Genomic DNA, 20904 nt, shown 5'->3' with positions numbered 1-20904 from the left:
TGACAGACTTTATTTTTTGGGGCTCCAAAATCACTGCAGATGGTGATTGCAGCCATGAAATTAAAAGACGCTTACTCCTTGGAAGGAAAGCTATGACCAACCTAGACAGTATATTAAAAAGCAGAGACATTACTTTGCCAACAAAGGTCAGTCTAGTCACAGCTTTGGTTTTTCCAGTAGTCATGTATGGATGTGAGAGTTGGACTACAAAGAAAGCTGAGCACAGAAGAATTGATGCTTTTAAACTGTGGTGCTGAAGACTCTTGAGGGTCCCTTAGATTGCAAGGAGATTCAACCAGTTCATCCTAAAGGAAATCAGTCCTGAATATTCATTGGAAGGACTGATGCTGAAGCTGAAGCTCCAATACTTTGGCCACCTGATGGGAAGAACTGACTCATTTGAAAAGACCCTGATGCTGGGAAAGACAGAAGGCAAGGGAGAAGGGAACGACAGATGATGAGATGGTTGGATGGCATCGCCGACTCAATGGACATGAGTTTGAGTAAACTCCAGGAGTTGATGATGGACAGGGAGGCCTGGCATGCTACAGTCCATGGGGTCGCAAAGAGCCGGACACAACTGAGTGACTGAACCGAACTGACTGGACTATAACCCGCCAGGCTCCATAAGTTATTTAAGTGATTCCACACTGAACATTTGCAGTTGCTTCTGATTTTTTCCTCCTATAAAAATGCTGTAAAGTAACTTCTAAAAGGCAGCTAAAACATATATAATGGAATACTACTGTGTGCTAAAGAGAAATGAGCTATTAAGCCGTGAAAAGGCACGGAACAACACGAAATGCATATTAGTGTGAAAGAGGCCAGTGTGAAATGGCTGCATACTCTGGTGGAGACAGTAAAAAGATCAGGGGCTGCTGGGGGCTTGGGAAGGATGAATGAGTGGAACGCAGAGGATAGTAAAATGATTCTACAGGATAATACGGGACTTTCCCTGGTGGCTCAGTCAGTAAAGAATCTACCTGTAATGCAGGAGACCTGAGTTCCATCCCTGGGTTGGGAAGCTCCCCTGGAGAAGGAAATGACAACCCACTCCAGTGTTCTTGCCTGGAAAATTCTATTTTCCAGGACAGAGGAGCCTGGCGGGCTACAGTATATGGAGTCCCAAGAGCTGGACAGGAAATTAGCGATGGACTAAACCACTCACCACCACAGGATAATACAATGGTGGATATGTGACATTAAATCTCTGTCAAAACGCATTAAATGGTCATGGATACGTGGGAACTCTCTGTACACTCCTCCCCCCATTTTTTCTGTAAACCTAAAACTGCTTTAAAAAAAATAAAGTCTGTTGGGACTTCCCAGGCGGTCCAGTGGTTAAGACTCTGCACTTCCATCGCAGGGGGCTAAGATCGCACGTGCCCTATTTATTTTGGTGTGGCCAAAATAAATAAATTATAAACATCTCAGTTATTCCAAGGTGGGCTATGGGTGATTCTGCTCTGCTTAACCACGATCGCAGGGTCTCCAGCCAGAACCCACCGCCTCTGCAGAGGCTTCCTTATTTGATGTCCCACCATGAGAGTGGAGAAGATATGCATGCATTTCAGGTGACGGGTTCAAACCCCACAGGGCCCAGCTGTCCTAGCAGGGTGCCCGCTCCATGCGGCCCTTCAGTGGAGAGCACAGGGGACCCACGCCGGCCTGGAGGGCCCGCATCTCCTGGGTTCCTGGCCCCTTCGGCTCTGGGGGAGTCACAGGCCTCAAAGGGGCAGGCCCGTTCTCTGTCCATCAGCGTCTCTCCACAGTGAGGGGACAGGGCCTGGATTCCCCTCAAAAGGCCCCCTCCCACTTGAGGCCCATGAGACTCTCCAGCTGGTGTGGTTGCTCCCACACCCACTTCTGGGGCAACACAGAAAAGTCTTGAGCAATCAGCAAACCCCATCACCCTCAGCCTTAGTGGCTGCTTTAGAGACAAATGATTGGTTTACGCTGGGCAAACGGGCATCAGCCTGGAAGGGGTCTCCTAGGAGCCACCTGTCCTGTTGTGGGGGGAGTGGCCAGCCAGGGAGGGAGCTCAAGCCCAGACGGGGCCTGGAGGGGCTGTGGGACCCCAGGAGTGAAAACAGGTGACTTCACGGGCATCCTAGTTCCGTGGACCATGGGCTTCCCTTTCAGCTGCTTCTATTACCAATCAAGCTCTTCCCCCACCCCCCAGCTCTCACCTCCACATCGTCAGGGGTAAAACCTCACCACAAACCCCGTGCTGCCGTCCACCAGGGACCAGCCAAGCCGGCAGGGGCGTGGGGGAGAACAGGTCCAGACTCGCCCTTTGGGGGTCTCTGTCCAGTGAGAGAGAGAAAACGACATGCACGTGGCTGCCATTCCCCCCGAGACGGAGCTCCGAGGACCACCCCCATCTGTGAGGTCAAGCGACCTTGGGTGCGGCGCCATGTCAGAGCTGGTGCTGCCGGGCTGTGACAGATGATGAGAACGAGCTTGCAGGGGCTTCACGTGCAGCGAGGGGCCTGCCGTACCCCGCTGCTGCCGCAAGCTCCCCAGTTCTCCAGCCCCGTGGGGACAGAGAACTCAGAGCGCCTCTCCAAAAAGCCTCTTATGCACGCTCCTTTGCATTTAGTGAGAAGCAGGGCAGTTGTTGTTCAGTCGCTCAGTCGTGTCTGACTCTTTGCGACCCCATGACTGCAGCACGCCGGGCTTCCCGGTCCTTCACCATCTCCCTGAGTTTGTCAAACTCCTGTCCACCGAGTCAGTGATGCCATCCAATCATCTCATCTTCTGTCGCCCCTCTGCCTCCTGCCCTCAGTCTTTCTCAGCAACAGGGCAGGGTCGTTTCCAAAAGAGTCGCCTCTTCACATCAGGTGGTCAAAGTATCAGAGCTTCAGCTTCAGCATCAGTCCTTCCAATGAATATTCAGGGTTGATTTCCTTTAGGATGGACTGGTTTGATCTCCTCGTAGTCCAAAGGGACTCTCAAGAGTCTTCTCGGCCACAATTCAAAATGCAGGGAGAGCGGGAATTACTATTCCAGCGGGACAAATGAGAAAACTGAGGCTCTGAAAAGGTGTGTTGCGCCGCTCACCGGCTCCAGGAGCACAGTGTGGTTTTCTCGTTGGGGCCAAGGCCTGTCCACTTTGGGACACATGCCCCTCTGCCAGCCTTGGGCGGTGGTCAACCTCTCGCGGCCCCTGAGGCTCACAGGTGCCCTCGGCCAGCTGCAAAGGCTCCCGCAGGCCTGGTGCAGGCATGTTTCCCTCCCTGCGTGTTTCCCACCCCCAGCAGCCTGGAACAAGCCCAGCCTCCGGCCCCCCAGCTGCCCAGAAGGTATCAGGAGAATAAATCTTGGAGCCCTGTACTCGTGCCCTCCCCAAAGGCTCCTCGGAGGCCAGCGGGAAAGGCCGGAAAAAGTGCAGGCTCAGGACCTCCGCGAGGAGCATAATTCAAATTCCTTCCCCCGGGTTTCATAACAGAGGCCGGCTGGTTTCCTTAAATGGGGAACTCGCGGGCCACCCCGCTCCCAGAGCCCGGCCGGTGCGGACGTGCTCGTGCAGGGCCTGGACACTGCCAGAGGCCCCGCCAAGCTCCACGGAGGAGCAGCGACTTCCGAGGCAGAGCACTGCGCAGAGGGCAGCGGCTGGTGCGGTTGTGGTTGGGTCTTATTTTAGGGAAGGGCTATTTTGCATTTTAAAGAGGGGGTTGGGTTTCAGCCTGGCTGCAGCTGGAGACCCAGGAGCCACCGCAGCCCCTCGTGGGCTGGTACAGGCATGCGCCCCATCGCCCGTCCCCGTGCGGGGTTGATGTCCTCCCAGCCCCAGAGCCTCGGGGCCAGAGGGGCCGCTCTGCCCCCCACAGGGGCACCTGATGCTGGCAGCAGAGGCGCCTGGCCTGGGCCTGTTCTTGCCATGCTGAAATGGCCCAAGTCCAATCCCCGGGGTCTGCGGGCCCTTCTGCCTGTGGGGCTCTTGGTCACATGCACCCTGGGTGGACGTTAGAACCGAGGACCCTCCTAATGACATCTGGGGCAGTATCCCTTCAGCAGAGGAGGGAGCCCAGCTGTGAGGCAGGAAGAGGACATCACAAGAAGACACAGGGAGACGGGAGAGCCTCCCACGGGGCTGGGGCGGTTGGTGGTGATGCCCCCCTGCAGCCTCACGTCTGTGGCCGGGGCGGAGAACGAAACCCACTGTCCCAGGACTCAGCTCAAGCTCACACCAAAGGCCACCACCAGGCCAGTGTTTAGCGAGGCTGGGGTGCTGCCCGTGGTCCCTCCGCACCAGCCTAGAGTCCTCCCCTGCTGGGCAGCGGTGCTTAAGAAGACAAAGAAGGCACTCATGACCTTAACCACACCCTAGACAGCCAGCCTAGGATCACAGTGCAGGGTTCTCACCCTGCTGAGGGTGACACTTTGCAGCATCATTTTCGCTGCATCACGCATCAGACACATTACCAGGGAAGGAGGAGCTTAGGGGGAGAGACTGGGGCCTCAGAAATCCTGCCCAAGGTGTCAACACCAAAGTCAACTCTGCCCCCAGGGGCAGGGGTGTGATCCCAGCAGGACCTGAGGAGAGAATTCAAAGGCAAGATCAGAAAAGGTTTCAATTAAGACAAGCCAGAGCCAGAGATGGACCAACTCCTGTGGATGCTACAGGAAATGCCAGCATGGGTGTGAGCATGAAGCACAAAGCACTTCTCAAATACCAAGCACCTCCTAACCAAGCACCAATACCTCTCAACTGAGTACCAAGCATATCCAAAACAAGCACCCAGTACCTCCCAACTAACCACCAAGCACCTCCAACAGCACCAAGCATCACCCAACCAAGCACCAAGTACCTCCTGAGTACTTCCCAACCAAGCACTAGCACCTCCCAATTGAGAACCTTCCAACCACACCAGATACCTCCCAACTGAGCAACAAGCACTTCTCAACCAAGCACCAAGCACCTCCCAACTGAGCACTTCCCAAATAAGCACCAGCACCTCCCAACTAAGCACTAAGCACCTCCCAATTGAGCACTTTCCAACCACACCAGACACCTCCCAACTGAGCACCTTCCAAACAAGCACCAAACACCTCCCAACCAAGATGGCAAAAGGCTGCAAGGAAGAGAAAAAAGAGAAGTCTGTGCACAGATGTGAAGACTACATTTCAGGAGGGTGGGAGGGGCATTTTCAACATAACAACAGTGACCTTTTGTTGACGCCACAACCATTCTTGGTGTCCATGACGTGGGGCAGGGTCACAACCCTGTACAGATGGGGATGCCAAGGCACAGGGCAGCCCTGCACCGTCCTCCCTTCTTGTCTAAATCCAGATGGTTCCAGCTTCAAAACAGACCCCCCACTACTCAAGCCCACTACCTCTAATCCATTCACCCCCCCACCCACTGGTCCAGTCCTATCTGCCTTCTCTTGCCAGGAGCACAGTAACAGCTGCTAATGTAGTTCCCAGCTCCCACCCTAAAGTTTCCCCTCGCTCCAAGAGCCAGAGAGAGCCCCTTAAGCATGAGTCAAACCAGTGACCCTTCCCCTCAAAGCCCGTCCTGCCCACCCCCACACCCACCCTTGCCACAGGCCCAGGACCCTCACACCAGCTGCTCCCTCTGCCCAGAAAGCCTTCCCCCAGGTGTCTCCTGGCCTCATCTCTTCATGTCTCTGTTCAATTGCTACCAAGAGACGCCCCCGGCTCCTGACCGACAGCGGGAAGGCCCCACCTCCCCTCCCTGTGCCTGCGCCTTGCCGCCCCCTCCCCAGTGGCATACCACCCTCTCGGCATCCCCCCAGGGCACTGTGAGGGCCTCGAGGCTGCTCCCCTCAGCCTCTCCCGCTGCTGACGGAGCCCCCTCTTAGCCAGCGGGACTCAGCCACCCCAGCCACGATGACCCAGAAGACAGTCAATGACCCTCTGTGACCCCTGCGGCCACACTGCAGGATGGGAGAGGCCTGAGGCAAGGGCTGTTTCCCAGGCAACGCAGAGACCCTCCTGGAAGATGAGCCTGGCCCCCTGGTGGCTGGAGCGGCTCAGCCCTCCTCGGAGGGTGAGGGGCCTAAAGATAAGTCACCGCCTGGCATGCCCCCCACCCAGGATGCTGGGGCAGCCTCGGGAGCAGGGACACCGGGCTTGTCCCCCTGACCTCGGCCAGTCAGCTACCAGGACAATAAATCTGACGCAGCCACCCCAATGTGTGTACACACTGACACAGACACACGTGTGCTCACAGGTGCACTCAGAGGTGCACCCAAATAGGCACAAACACACATGCTCACACCCTCCAGCCCACACTTTCCAGCAGTGCATGCACACACACACACACACACTCAGCTTTTACACAACCCAGCAGCTCCAGAGGCACCACGCGTTCCTGGTATCAAGAGACAGCCGAATGTGCCTTCTCAGTCAACATGCGGAGAAGCCCATGGAAGGAACTTTACTCGGCCACTCAAGTGCCCCCCCTCACCCAGCGTGCTCCCGGAGCTACCCAGGCACCCGCCCTCAGCCCTCATTCCACCCGTCCCAGGTGGGCTGAGAGGTCCCTCCCACCCTGGCTGCAGGCAGGGCAGCGAGCACCACCCCTAGGGCAGCGGAGGGCATCAGGACCAGAAACCAGGGTCCTACTGCGTTTCTGTTCAAAAGATGCCCGACAGCCGTTTCTGATGAGCGCACAGCAGAGGAGCGGGCGGACACAGCCGTGCGCTGGGCGTGGCCAGTGGGCGGGCACCAGGCTTGATGCCGCCCAGCTAAGGGTGTGTCCTTCCCAGGCGGTGGGAAGACAGGGAAGAGGGCCGCGCGCGGGTGACTGAGCCAAGAGCTCCCGCTAGGAAAGCCGGCCACGAGCATGGCCTGGAGGGCAGCTTGCCATCTCCCCTCCATCCCAGCCTTCAACTCTGCGTACGTCCTTAGTTTTCCCGCCACTCACAACACCCCACCTGGAACTGGGGCTGGGCCCTGAGCTTCTGCGGATCACGTGAGCTCAGCCAGACCACGAAGCTGGCGGGAGCAGAGGGCTTCCAGAAGACACCAGAGCAACAATTCCGCAAGTTCCACATCCGGACGGGGAGTTTCACTTTTTCCACCGTGTTCAGCTGATGCAGTCACAGAGAGGGTGAAAGGTGTGGGCTCTGCCTGGCAGAGCGCCCAGACCCTCTTCCAACACTCACACGTGCACCCGCTCACACACACACACCCACACACCCACTCACACGCGCACCCACTCACACACACACCGAGATGTTTAACAACTCAGATCCACGGCCAATCACATCAGTTGCAGCGAGTTTAGAAAAGAAACACATTCCAGGGTGTTTCAACAAATTCTGCAGGGTGGACTCATTTTAAGACTGCGGGTTTCCTCTGAAAAAGGTACTTGGTCTCAAGTAAATTCAAGAGGGAAATCATGGCCCCACCCACCCCACCATCAGGAAAAGAAACTGATGCTGGGAAAGACTGAGGGCAGGAGGAGAAGGGGGCAGCAGAGGATGAGATGGTTGGATGGCATCACCGACTCGATGGACATGAGCCTGAGCAAGCTCTGGGAGATGGTGATGGTCAGGGAGGCCTGGCGTGCTGCCGTCCACGGGGTCACAAAGAGCCAGACATGACTGAGCGACTGGACAACCACCACCGTTGCCCCGCCCCCGCCCAGGGAGGTGAGGTGCTGGATTTACCCGTGTGCGGGGTCCAAGGCGATGGCCCGCGGCTGGTCAAGATCTTGCCAGAAGAGGACCTTCCGGGACGTCCCATTGAGGTTGGCCACCTCAATGCGGTTGGTCTCCGAGTCCGTCCAGTACAGCTTCTTGCCGACCCAGTCGCAGGCCAGGCCGTCGGGCGACACCAGGCCGGAGATGACCACGTTCTGCACGGCGGCGCCCGTCTGGTTCAGGTAGGTCTGCTTGATGGCCTCCTCGCTCACGTCTGTCCAGTACACGGCTCCCTTGGAAAACTGGAAATCCACGGCGGCCGCGTCCTCCAGGCCGCTGACCACGATGGTGGACTCTACCTTGACTCCGCCGGCATCCACCAGCCGCACGTCCCGGCGGTTGGCAAACAGGAGGAGCGGCGAGGCTGTGGGACAGAAGCAAACCGTGAGGATCCTGGCTGAGCTGCAGGCTGCACAGCCCGGGACGGAGGGCTCTGTGCCTGGACCACCCCAGGGCCCCTACCCGGCCTGTGCCCAAGGCTCGCAGCTCCTGCCTTCCATCCCCGGCCACTGCCGGGAAGCCACCTGGGTGGGCCCAGCACTCGTTCAGAGGCTCTTTCAAGGCAGCTGTAGTTACTGAAATCACCAAGGGCTGCCGTGTGTGCCCCCTATGCCCGCCAGGCCCCAGCAGCCCTTCCTGCCACGCCTATCACCTTGCCCACAGATGCCACCACAAGGCCACACTGCCAGGGTGCACACCGGCTCACATCGTGCCCCCCCGCCCCTGCAGGACAGAGGCCACGCAGAGGGCTCCAGGTCAGGACCGCCCACGAGGCTCTTCCACTCCCACCATTGCCGTCGCCACGTTATGCCACATGGCAACAATCAAACAATGCGATGTTACCGCTGTATCCAAGCTAGGCATCCTGACATCCTGCAAGGAGGAGATGGTCCACGGAGAACATCTGTCCCGAATCTCATCCCTCCCTGCTCCGAACAGGTCTGAACAGATAATAAAGAACGTGGGTCGTCACGGACCGACAGCTCTCTGCCGGCCACACACAGCACGTGGGGCTGAGTGGGCTCCTCTCTGAGTGCCCTGAGCCCTCGGTACAGAGGCCTGGGCTGTGGGTGATAGCTGGCCCATTTTACAGAAGGGGAAGTTAAGGCTTCGAGAGGAACGAAGTTCAACAGCACACCAGAGGTGCCACACTCTGGAACACTCATACTCAAGTATGCTGCTTGAGTGCATATATTTAGTTTACAAAAATGTTAGGTACCTCAATAAAAACGTCTTTTTAATTAAAAATGGAAATTAACCATTTTCCCAGCTGCTACAGCATGCCAAGGGGCCCGGTGGACCCTGCACTCCAGGAGGGCTCACCTGCCCGTCTGAAGAACACCCCTGCCCTGCCCAGGGCCGGCACAGGCAGCTGCTCTATAAATGCGTTTCACCCTCCCTCCCCCTACCCCCTAGCATCCCAGCTTGAAGATGGTCGGTCGCTTCTGCGCTGAGAGGGAAGAAGGAAAAGGATGGGCGGCCCAGAAGGGTCCGGAACCCCACCATCAGCCGGAGGCCCGGGGAGCAGAGAGGCAGTGACACCCACCACTGGAGGCCCGGCCGGCAGTCAGGTGCCCTCCAAGGGTCAGACACCGGCCAGTTGGAGGACAGTGAGTGAGGGGGTGACAGCCCAGATCCGGGAAGGTCCAGACCTTCAGAGGAGGAAGAATCGTGAAGGCCAGAAGCAGAAGTGGGCCTTCGAGGTTAGATCTGGAGGCCTATGCGGGGAGGCAGCAAAGCCAATGCCAACCAACCCCCCACAGCACACTCAGGGCAACAGGACCCCCAGGGCACCTGCCCATTCATCGTCACCAGGGTCGTCCCGGCCACTGGAGCGCAGGTGACTGGTAATCCCACCCTGCCAGCATTGCTGGATGTGCCCAGGTTCCCGAGATTCCTCGCGGCAAGGTGTCCCGCTCATCCCCTCTCATCCGGCCAAGATAGGACCTGCCGGGTGGTTCCTAACCTCCTGGGGGTCACAAAGCTCCCCGATAAGCTGATCCTCTCCCCAGGGACAGACACACACACAGGTACGCACACCAAGGCCTCATGGCCTCCCCCCAACAGGGTGAACCCAGCCCCAGCCCGAGGATGCAGTCTTCACTTCCTTCTCTAAATTAGCAAGTCTGAGGACTTCTCTGGTGGTCCAGTGGCTAAGACTCCACACTCCCAGTGCAGAGGGCCAGGGTTCGATCCCTGGTCAGGGAACTAGATCCTACGTGCCACAACTAAAGATTCTGCATGCCTCAACTAAGACACAGCACAGCCAAACAAATGAACACTAAAAATGCATACACGCACGCATGTTAAGTCACTTCAGTCACGTCTGACTCTTTGTGACTCCATGGACTGTAGCCCTCCAGGCTCCTCCGTCCATGGGATTCTCCAGGCAAGAATACTGGAGTGGGTTGCCATGCCCTCCTCCAGGGGATCTTCCCGACCTAGGAATCAAACCCGTGTCTCATGTCTCCTGCATTGGCAGGTGGGTTCTTTACCACTAGAGCCACCTGGGAAGCTCTGAACACTAAAAATAGACAAATTAGCCTCTCCGGGCGACAATGCGAGGGACTATCTCAGAAGAAGGTAAGCTCCCCGATGCCACAGGTATTCAAGTGGACATTGGTGACCACAGATAAGGGACGAAACTCACCTGACATCCGCATCAAGGGGTGGACGGCCCACACACGGGGAGTCTCAGACAGGAGATTTTCCAGCCCCGAGGGGAAGCTCTTTGGAGGGAAAGACCCAGGAGGCATGTCACCAGCCCCAACTGTCGGCCAGAAATCCAGTAAGTAAAGCGTTACCCGAGGCAAAAGTCCCAGAGGGGGACTGGGAGCCGGAGCTGGGGAGAGATGGGAAGGAAGCCGCCCCAGGGAACAGAGAATCCTAGTTGCTCTGCTGTTTCTCCCCAAACTGGAAAAACCACATTTTCACCACCATTTACATGCTGGGCTGCTCAGGTGCACCTTTGAAAGGCCGCAGATGATGTCAGGGGGTGGGGGGGGTGGGCGTTCAATTTTCCGTGCCTTCCCAAACGGAGACTGGGGCGGGGAGCCACTTCGGAGGGCCAGGGGCCAGCAGGCTCTTTCCAGGAGGACCAGCTCCTGCCTCAAAGATGGTTGGAGACCACCACACACTCAATTCCTAAGTCTGCTTCCCTTGTGGCTCAGCTGGTAAAGAATCCACCTGCAGTGCAGGAGACCTGGGTTCGATCCCTGGGTTGGAAAGATGCCCTGGAGAAGGGAAAGGCTACCCACTCCAGTATTCTGGCCTGGAGAACCCCATGGACTCTGTAGTCAGTCCATGGGGTCGCAAAGAATCAGACATGACTGAACAACTTTCACTCACTCACTCACTGACTCACTCTCCGGGTCAGCTGGGGAACTCACAGCGATGGGGGTCTCTGTGAGGGGGCCGCCTGCCCGCCCGCCAGCAGCACCTACCCGCCCAGGGCTCCTCCTAGGGCCTGGGAAGCCCTGGATAATGCGGCCCCAAGCTTAGCAGGGGCTCCGGCTCGTCACGGAGATGTGGCTTCCAGGGTAGGGATGCTCCTACCCCAAGGGAGGGAAAGGCTGAGGCCTGGGCAGGATCAGAGCACCCAGGCGAGGGGCTGGGGTCCAAACAGGCAGTCCTAGGAAGGGATGTGCTGGGCTGAGACCGGAACCAAGCCGGCCAGCAGGCTGGCGGCAGAGTGTCATAAAGCCCATGCCAGCCTGTCTGAGACACACAACAGAACCAAGAACCCACCCTCGTGCCTGGTCTTACGTGGGGGGAAAAGACAACCAGAATGGAAGGTGAGATGAAGTCAGTTGTGGTTTGGAGAAACAGGGCCGAGTGAAGGGTCTGGAGTGGGTGCTGCCATTTCACATAAGATGGTCAGCGTGGCCTCATTGAGCAAGTGACCCCTGGACAAAGACTTGAAGCGGGAGAGAGGCAGAGGGAAGGCATCCCGGCAGAGGGAATGGCTGGTGCAAAGGCCCTAGGGTGAGGCCTGGGGGAGACGGCACATCACGACGAGCTCCTGCCCAGGTGATGTGCCCACAGGCCCAGGACCTGGCAGGTCCGAGTCCCAGGTGCACATGCCCCAGGTGAGGACTGCGGCTCTTAGAAGGGTGCCCTGACCTGCCCCAGGCCGCTCCGGGATGCTCTCTTACCAAGTGGCCCAAGCTTCTGGAGCCGTGAGGGGAAACAAGGAGCGTGAGGAGGGAGAGGAGGGGAGGGCAGACAGGCTGAGAGCCAAGCCTCCGGCCCGGCCATGCTTGGGCCACCAGGACCCCCTCGGGGTCGGTGGAGAAACAGACGCGGCCACCTGGCGGCCACAGAGGCAGGAACAGCCCTTTCAGGAAATGCCTCGTCTGCTGGTATTTAGGACCACAACCGTTTCAATGCTCTCCCCAGGGATCAGCCTCGCAGGACCTTATCCCAGGGAACACCTGAAGGAAGGAAAACGTCCTAGACACAATATTTGCTGCAGTCTTCCTCATAAGAAAAAAATAAACAAATAAAAAGCTCCAGCGTCGGGTACCTAGGCTGTTCTCTCAGTAGAAAGTTGTATCCGTTAAAGCAGTAAGACAATGACTGCAGTGACACCAGAAAAGGTGTAAGAAATGTCAAGTAACACACACACACAACTATAAGCCCTGGTTTGTACTTGAACTGCAGGTATGAGAAGGCGCTAGGTGGGAACCAAGGCTGAACTGGAGACTGGACAATGGACACGACTTAGCCACTGAGCACAGTGAAAGGTGATTCTGTTGAGTTACCGGATAATTGTGTTTAAATGGTTGGTTTATTATTATTATTTTTTTAATGTAGCCATTTATTTGGCTGCGCTGGGTCTTGGTTGCAGCATGTGAGATCTAGTTCCCCGACCAGGGATGGAACCTGGGCCCCCTGCCTCGGGAGCACAGAGTCTTAGCCACTGGACCACCAGGAAGTCCTTATGTCTTTAAATGTTTTAACCCCAGGTTCCACGTATGTTGCTATGGCATTCTCTGTGCAAGCATATATATATATATATTTAGGACCATATATCACAAGGATACATAGCCCAGGGCAGCTCTCCGAGTGAGAGACCTGGAGCCAGCTCAGGGGAACGGCTGAGACCTGGGCCTCTCTGAGCTCAACGTTCTGTGAAATGTGGGTCATCAGTGTACCCCCACGTCGGAGACTGTGAGGCTTCAACAGAACGATTCACACAAACCCTCAGCCCAGCAACAGCACGTTTTAGGCACTCAATAAACACCGTCCAGGGACTTCCCTGGTCGTCCAGTGGTGGAGACGCTGTACTTCCAGTGCAAGGGGCGCAGGTTCAATCCCCGGTCAGGGAACTAAAATTCCACCTGGCAATGTGGCATAGTAACCAAGGACGTTTTTTAAAAAATACATATATATACACCAGTCAGGGCAGTGCTAGCAACTGTAGTTAAATGTTTCATTCATCCAGTCCTGCTACAAAGGAAAGTACTTAGACTCAGGGAGCCTGGTTCAAACCTCAGCCTGACCTCCAGCTGGGAGACTTGGGGCCAGATGTTTCATCTCTGCTCTGAGCCTGTTTCCTCATCCATCTAGCAGGAAACAGTAACTACTTTAAAAAGGCCCCACTGGCCCCTGTTGCTGTGATGCAGAGCCTCCCAGCGAGTCCTCAAAGGCTACCCCCTCCCCGAGCCACGTGACCAGGCAATCCCACTCCTAGCTCTGTGCCCGAAAGACTGAAGTTAGAGGGTGATGACAAACACCTGTGCACTCAGGCTTGGTGGGTCAGTGGTAAAGAATCCAGTTACTCATTCAGGAGACACGGGTTCGATCCCTGGTCTGGGAAGATCCCACGTGCCACAGAGGGACTAAGCCCGTGTACTACAGCTACCAAGCCCGCTCTCTAGAGTCCAGGCCAGCTCTGTGCACCCTACGGCCTGTGTGCTCCGCAACAAGAGAATCCACCACAATGAGAAGCCCGCGCACAACTGGAGAGTCACCCCTGCTCCCTGTAACTAGAGAAAAGCCCGTGCTGCAACAAAGCCAAAAGTAAATGAATAAATAAAATTATTTAAAAAGATACTTGTACACGCATGTTCATAGAAGCAAGACTCATAATTGCCCAAATGTCCATCCACAGACAAATGGATAAACCAAGTGTGCTCTGTCCACACAATGAAATATCATTTGGCCATAAAGGCATGGAGGACGGACCCAGGGCACAGCACGGAGGAGCCCTGAAAACATCGTGCTCTGAGAAGCAGACAGACACGAAAGGCCACACAGCATAGGGGTCTGGTCACGCGAAAGGTCCCAAATCGGCAAATCCATACAGACAGACAAGAGAGTAGATTAGTGGTGGCCAGGGCTGGGGGACGGGGGCAATGAGGCGAAATCACTTAATGGCTCCAAGGTTTCCTATGAGAGTGATGGAATGTTCTAGAACTAGACGGTGGCAGCTGCAACCTTGCAAATGCACTCTGTGCATGCTAAGTCGCTCAGTCGTGTCCGACTCTTTGCGACCCCATGGACTATGGCCCTCCAGGCTCCTCTGTCCATGGAACTCTCCAGGCGAGAACACTGGGGTGGGTTGCCTTGCCAACCTCCAGGGGATCTTCCCCAACCCAGGGATCAAACCTGCATTTCCTGCCTCTCCTGCATGGCAGGTAGATTCTTTACCGCTGAGCCAGCGGGGAAGCCCATGAATGCAATAAGTGCCGCTGAATTATTCACTTTAAAATGGTTAATTTTAGGGACTTCCCTGTTGGTCCAGTGGTTAAGAATCTACTTTCCAATTCAGGGGATGCGGGTTTGATCCCTGGTTGGGGAGGATCCCACACGCTGCAGAGAAACTAAGGCCCCCACGCCACAAGAAAGATCCCGTGTGCCACAAGTAAGATTCTATGAAGCCTAAAATAATAATACATTTTTAATAATAATAAATACGCTTTTAAAAAATGGTTAATTTTACATTGCGCAAATTTCACCTTAATATATATATATATATATATATATATTTTTTTTTTTTTTTTTTTTTTTTGCCACACCATGCAGCATGTGGGATCTTAGTTCTCAGAGCAGGGATCGAACCCATGCTCCTGCAAGGAAGCAGAGTCTTAACCACTGGACCACCAGGGTAGTCTATTTTTTTTTTTAATATATAATTTTTAGAGGCACTGCTGCACGCCAAGTCCACTGAATTCCCCCCGTGACAGCCGTCTTTGGGCCTGGCTTCGCAATTGGCTTTTTCAGGCAAGGACAAGCCCCTCTGTGACCCTGAATTCAAACAGCCCCTCCTTGGCACGGCCCTCGGGACACCCACAAAGTCTCAGGGGTTCTCCCCAGCTCCCTGCCTGGGGACGGAGAGCAGATCACTCCCACCTATTTCTAGGGTGGGTCTCGGGCCGTTCTCAGCACCCTTGGCCCGTCAGTGTCAGAAAAAGGCCACTCTCTCCCCTCCCGGCCTGGGTACTGGGACCCATGGCTAACGTGCAGTCCCCACCACAGAGGAATCGGGAGTCTGAGAAGCCAGCGCCAACAATCCCATTTTAACCCACGTAAAGTAAGCAGAGCCAGTATTTATATATAGAATTCATAGCAGATGTCTGGGCTTTCATTCCGATAGCCTCTGTTTTACACTGTTCACATGGTTACACTAAACACAGCCCGACTCACGGTAACCGAATCCTCCGCTACGACACCAAAATAAGCAACGTCTCAGTACATGCCTTATTGATATTCACCAAGCATTACATTGCTCGCTGGAGCAGCCTGGAACCTGGACGCAAGCTACGGATTTCTCAGTCAGGAACGGTCCTTCGTCCCACACCAGCCCCACGAAGAAGGCCAAGAAATGGAAGACAACGTGGGGCCGCGTTCAGGGCACTCACGGAGCAGTGGGGCAGGACACACATTTTACACACACACACACACACACATGCACACGTGCGGATAAACAGCCACCAAGCAGGAAGAAAAGGCAGATGAGTAACATGGATAGGCGCTGCCTGGAGCCTGGAGGTGAACAAGCTGCCACGTGAACCTGGCAGGCTTCCTGGAGGAGAAAAGAGCTGGCTGTGGGGGCCCCGGTGGGCTTCCTGGAGGAGGGAGACTGGAACCTTATTCAGTATGCCGACACCCAACCCTAAGATGCAGCAAGGCGCTCAAGGGAATGAATCCTACCCACAACAGCTTTCCTGACACCTCATGGCTCTGGGTGCCTTCCAGCTTGGGCTTCTCAGACTGGGTACTGGCCCCTCTTCCTTCAACCCCACCACCCCCGGCTGCCACGGAGATGGTCCCTCCCAACGCACGTCCCTCAGGATGTCCCGGCTGCCCCAGGCCCACCACCAGCTCCCCAAGTCCCATAAGATCCCTCCGGGGTTCCTCATGGTATCGTTTTTAAAAAGTGTTTACAATGTGAAAACCTGGTTTTACTCGTTTATTGAATTACGGTGGGGGATGGACAGAGGTGACAGTTGGACAACAATGTGAATGGACATCACGCTACCGTACCAGACACGTCAAAATGGTCCAACGTGGTAAATTTTAAGGCATATGTATTTTAACAGAATTCAAAATAGTGACACAAATATAAATAAAACCTGATGGTCTAGTGATATATCGAATAGTATAAGCTACAAAAAAAAAAAAAAAAAGAATGACTCAGGGGCTTCTCTGGTGGCTCAGTGGTAAAGAATTGGCTGCCCATGCAGGAGACACAGGTTCGATCCCTGATCTGGGAAGATCCCATGTGACACAGAGCAACTAAGGCTGTGTGTCACAACTCCTGAGCTTGAGCTCTGAAGCCTGGGAGCCGCTTCAGAACTACTCGAAAGCAGTCTGGATCCTTGAGCCCCCGCAACGAGAAGTCTGCACACCACAGCCCAAGAAAAGCCCATGCAGTGACAGAGACCCAGCGCGGCCAAAAGTAAATAAATAAATAAAATTATTATTACTAGTATTTTTTTTTTAAAGAATAAGAATGATTCAGAACTACAGCTACAGACTTCATCCAGGGTTTTTTATTTCAAATGCTGGCTGGACATCATTAAGGCATGTCCATTACATACAATATTGGGTTGGCCAAAGAGTTCATTCGGGTTTCCATACCACCTTTCTTTTTGGCCAACCCAATATTTATTAGTTAATTGATCGAAGCCAGGGTAGACTCATCTATTCCTATTTCATCAAACGGGTTAAGATGAAATATCCCCACTCACTCTGACGTTCAAGTGTTTCCCAGGTTTGGACAGCGAGTCCCCTCACACTGTCCCATGTATCTTCTTGGCATGTCCCCACATCATCCCTTGAGGGTTTCTTTACTTTCTTTCTAGAACAATAATATGCTCCAGGCTCAAGTGAATTTCTCCCTGCTCTAGCCTAAGAATCGGCCCTTTCTCAATGAGCTCTGGCTTCTCTAAGTGGAAAGTGATCCCTAGGAGCCAAGAGCTGGGCACTGGGGATGCTCACTGCTCCTGGGTCTTCTCATCAGGCAGTGCTGGCAAACATTCACACAGTCCAACCACCTTCCTTGTTCACAGACGGCACCTGGAGAGTCACCCGCTGGACCAGATTTACATATAATCCCATCAATGCTTGGGAGCTTTGTGGTCATTCCTGAACATGCACAGAACGGTGAAAAAATGGAGTCACCCCTCCGCGGGCCCCTAGACGAGGTGGCACAGGCTAGCCCCAGGTTCCTGCCTCAAATGAGCATCCTCTCCACTCGATGCCACGCCGTTGGCATGTCTGTGCTTTTTGTGCATGATTTCACTGTTGAATTTCACTGTTGGGCTCCCCTAGTGGTTCAGACAGTAAAGAATCTGCCTGCAATGCAGGAGACCCAGGTTCGATTCCTGGGTCGGGAAGATTCCCCTGGAGAAGACAATGGCAACCCATTCCAGTGTTCTTGCCTGGATAATCCCATGGACAGAGGGGCCTGGTGGGCTACAGTCCATGGGATCAAAAAGAGTTGGATGTGATTGAGTGACTAACACTCAGTGTTGACAATGGCCCCAGGCACAGGGCTGTAGGGCTGTCAGAAGGCAGGGTGGCTGGCGGTGTGGTGTTGGTACAGAGAAAACAGGGGGTTAGGTAAGCTTACAGTGCTACTGGTCATGGTCAGTGTGAATCAAACCACATGCATGCATGCTAAGTCGCTTCAGTCGTGTCCGACTCTTTGTGATCCTATAGACTGTAGCCTGAGAGGCTCCTCTGTCCATGGGATTCTCCAGGCAAGAATATTGGAGTGGGTTGCCATGCCCTTCTCCAGGGGATCTTGCCAACCCAGGGATTGAACCTGCATCTCTTTTGTCTCCTGCATTGGCAGGTGGGTTCTTTACCACCAGCGCCACCTGGGCATGAAACAATAATTCACATTAAGTCAGGTGTTCAATGGCTCACAAAGTTGTGTACCGATCAGCAGAGGAACATGAGACCCGAGGCTCTGGGAAACCCAAGCCTGTGTCTCCTCCAGGACCAAGACTTCAGAATTTGCATCATTCGGTGTCTGCAGCGGCTTTATAAAACAGAACGACTGTGAACAACGAAAATCTGTGTGTATGTGTGTTGTTTTCATTTAGTCGTTCAGTCATGTCTGACTCTTTGCAACCCCATGAACTTACAGCCCACCAGGCTCCTCTGTCCATGGGATTCTCCAGGCAAGAATACGGTGTGGGTTGCCGTGCTCTCCTCCAGAGGATCTTCCCCTGTGTATACACATGTACACTCGCACACACATCATAGCCTCCATTTCTGCGTGTGTGTGTTTACGTGGTAAAAACCCACGAGTTCACAGCTCTTCTTGCAATGTTATTAAACATTTCCTCAGGGTACTTTCTTTTTTTATTTTTATTGTTTTCTTTAAAATAAGGTACGAACATTCATTGATTTTTTTTTTTTTTTATAAATTTATCTTTGGCCGTGCCACACAGCATGCAGGATCTTAGTTCCCTGACCAGGGATCAAACCCTGCCCCCTGCAATGGAAGTGCCGAGTCTTAACCACTGGACCGCCAGGGGAGGTCCCTCGTCAAGATACTTCCTAACCTTCCCTCCTTCTTCGACGTTAGTTAGTACCCTCTCCAAAGTGGAAACATGGCTTTTGTGATTGTCAACATATACACTTATCAGCTCGGTATCACCACCTCCAACCATCCCCATAGCCCTTGCTGGCCTTCCCCTCCACTCCTCTGCCCCCAGGTCATGTCACCTCCGGCCTCTACTTGGCACCCCACCACCACCACCTGTCCTCAGGTGCCAGGCACCAATATTTCTGCTCGGGGAAGGGAAAGGCAGGGAATCCTGCTGAGTCTATAGCTCACCGTGGGGGGAAACGGTGTTTCTACGATATTGTCTTCCTAGCCATAAACATTTATTTAGGTCTTCTTTTGGTGTCTCTGTAAAATTTTATTATTTCTTGTGCATACAATTTTGCACATTATTTCTTAGATACAGTTCCAGGTGCTTCAAATAAAATTCAAAGCATTAAAAAAAAAAAGAAATTAGCATGACTGTAACAGAGAGAGATTGCCAAATTCCCATGAATCTTACGATAAAACATGAAACTTCAAAGATGCTTTGGTTGGGGTGTGGACAAAGCCTCCCCCAGCCCCCAGACAGAAAAGTTCTATTTACCCCTCTAAGAGGAACTGGGTGAAAAGTGCTGATCCAGCTACAATGATGGGACCAAGGAGAAACCTGTCGGGTCCCCCAAACTGCCAGTGAACAAGCCTCCCTGGCTCTGAGCACAGGAAAACTCCGTCCCTTGTCTCCATGTGTGATACAAGAACCACAGAATGAGGCTCAGAGACCTTAAAATGAGCTGGAAATAGTCATTCCTGAACCATTAGCAGCATCTCTGCAAAATCACAAACACCTTGGCTTCTCCTGGAACTTTCCTGATTAAGGGAGAAGAAATACTATTCATAAAAATCCAAGCTCACTTCTCTGCGGGCAGTCTCTCGAAGCCCAGAGCCCCCCTGCCCCAGGTTTCTGACCCGAACCTTGGTTCCCAGGGGGCCCTCACCACCTGTGTGGCTTTCTCTTGGGGGGGGGGGTGGGGACAGAAGCCAGGGACCCTCATGGAGCCTCAGGGACCACAATCCCAGCCACAGATTCCTACGTTTTATCCCGGTCTTCGATCCAACTGAGACAGGCTCGACTTGGGGACACTATCCTGCAGTTGTCTAAATATTCTAAAGGAGAGACCTGACATTTACGACAATAATAAAATCTTAGGTTTCCTTTAACTGAACAGATGTTCTGTGCCTTTTATGGAAAGCTCGGCAAACTGAAACTTGCAGGCCTGAAAGTGGAATCTTTGATAACATCTCTGAAAGCTGGGGAATGAGTCTCCTCCCCCCTTTCCACCTCAGCTAATTATCATAGACCCTCCCTTCATAAGAAAAGTCCACACCCCCCATCCATCCACCCTCCCACCCACCCATCTCTTGACCCACTGAGCCAAGAACAGCCCCGAATTTCTCTCTTCATTCTCCACCCTGGCCTCAGGCCCCCAGGCTCCCTTGCAGACTCCACCCCTACCCTCTCCACCCCCATGCCTTTCGAGGTTCCCACCCCCATCAAACCCTCCCTGGCTGCCACACCTGGCCCAGGTGAACGCGTGTCCTCCCTGAGCCAGCCCAGTTGGCCCTGCTCCCCTGAGCGTGTTGTCTACCTCATCAGGAGGGGCCCACACCCCACTCCCCGGGGGCAGGGATGGGGTGCCACCCACAGGGCCCCATGCAGAGCAAGGCCGGCTGCCAATGGGGCTGCTGTCCACCCTTCCCATTTCAGGCGCTGTCAGGATAATGATCAATTGACCACGCTTGCTGACATTTGCGTACAAATAATGAAGAAATGCACGCGGGCGTGCATGCTCAGTCGTGACTCTTTGAGACCCAGAGTTTGCTTCGAATCCGCAGCAGACGAAGAAGCCAAGGCAGGCAGAAGACTGGAAGCCACTCTGAAGGACAGCCTGCCTCTTCCCGAGTCCAGGCTGCTTGGGTTATCAAGGGTGTTCAGAGCAGAGCACACAAGAGTTTGGCTCCTAGCGTCCGGTGTTTGGGTGAAGGCTGGGAGGCAGTTCAAGGAATCTTCCGGAACACTGGAGGTTCTACGCTTGATCCGGGCAAACGGGTGAGCTGTGGACATTCACTCATCAAGCTGTGCTCCCGAGTCTGTGCCTATCACCGCTGAGGGACCAAGGCCCCCCTCTTCCGACCTCTTCCCTGTCCTTGCTGGCATGT

General features: G+C 54.3%; 1 protein-coding gene across 5 annotated transcripts in view; it reads right to left on the bottom strand.

The window, feature by feature from the left end:
- LRP5 (LDL receptor related protein 5) overlaps window positions 1–20904 on the bottom strand; it is a 124510-nt gene that overhangs the window by 80171 nt on the left and 23435 nt on the right. For all 5 annotated transcript variants that reach the window (XM_024987583.2, XM_024987586.2, XM_024987588.2 and 2 more), the window contains exon 2: window positions 7647–8043. In XM_024987583.2, coding sequence (XP_024843351.1) covers window positions 7647–8043 — 397 coding nt within the window. The remainder of the gene's footprint in view (window positions 1–7646; window positions 8044–20904) is intronic.

The sequence above is a fragment of the Bos taurus genome, chromosome 29 (assembly GCF_002263795.3).
Source record: "Bos taurus isolate L1 Dominette 01449 registration number 42190680 breed Hereford chromosome 29, ARS-UCD2.0, whole genome shotgun sequence".
Lineage (NCBI taxonomy): Eukaryota > Metazoa > Chordata > Mammalia > Artiodactyla > Bovidae > Bos > Bos taurus.
This window is presented reverse-complemented; position numbering and strand designations above follow the sequence as displayed.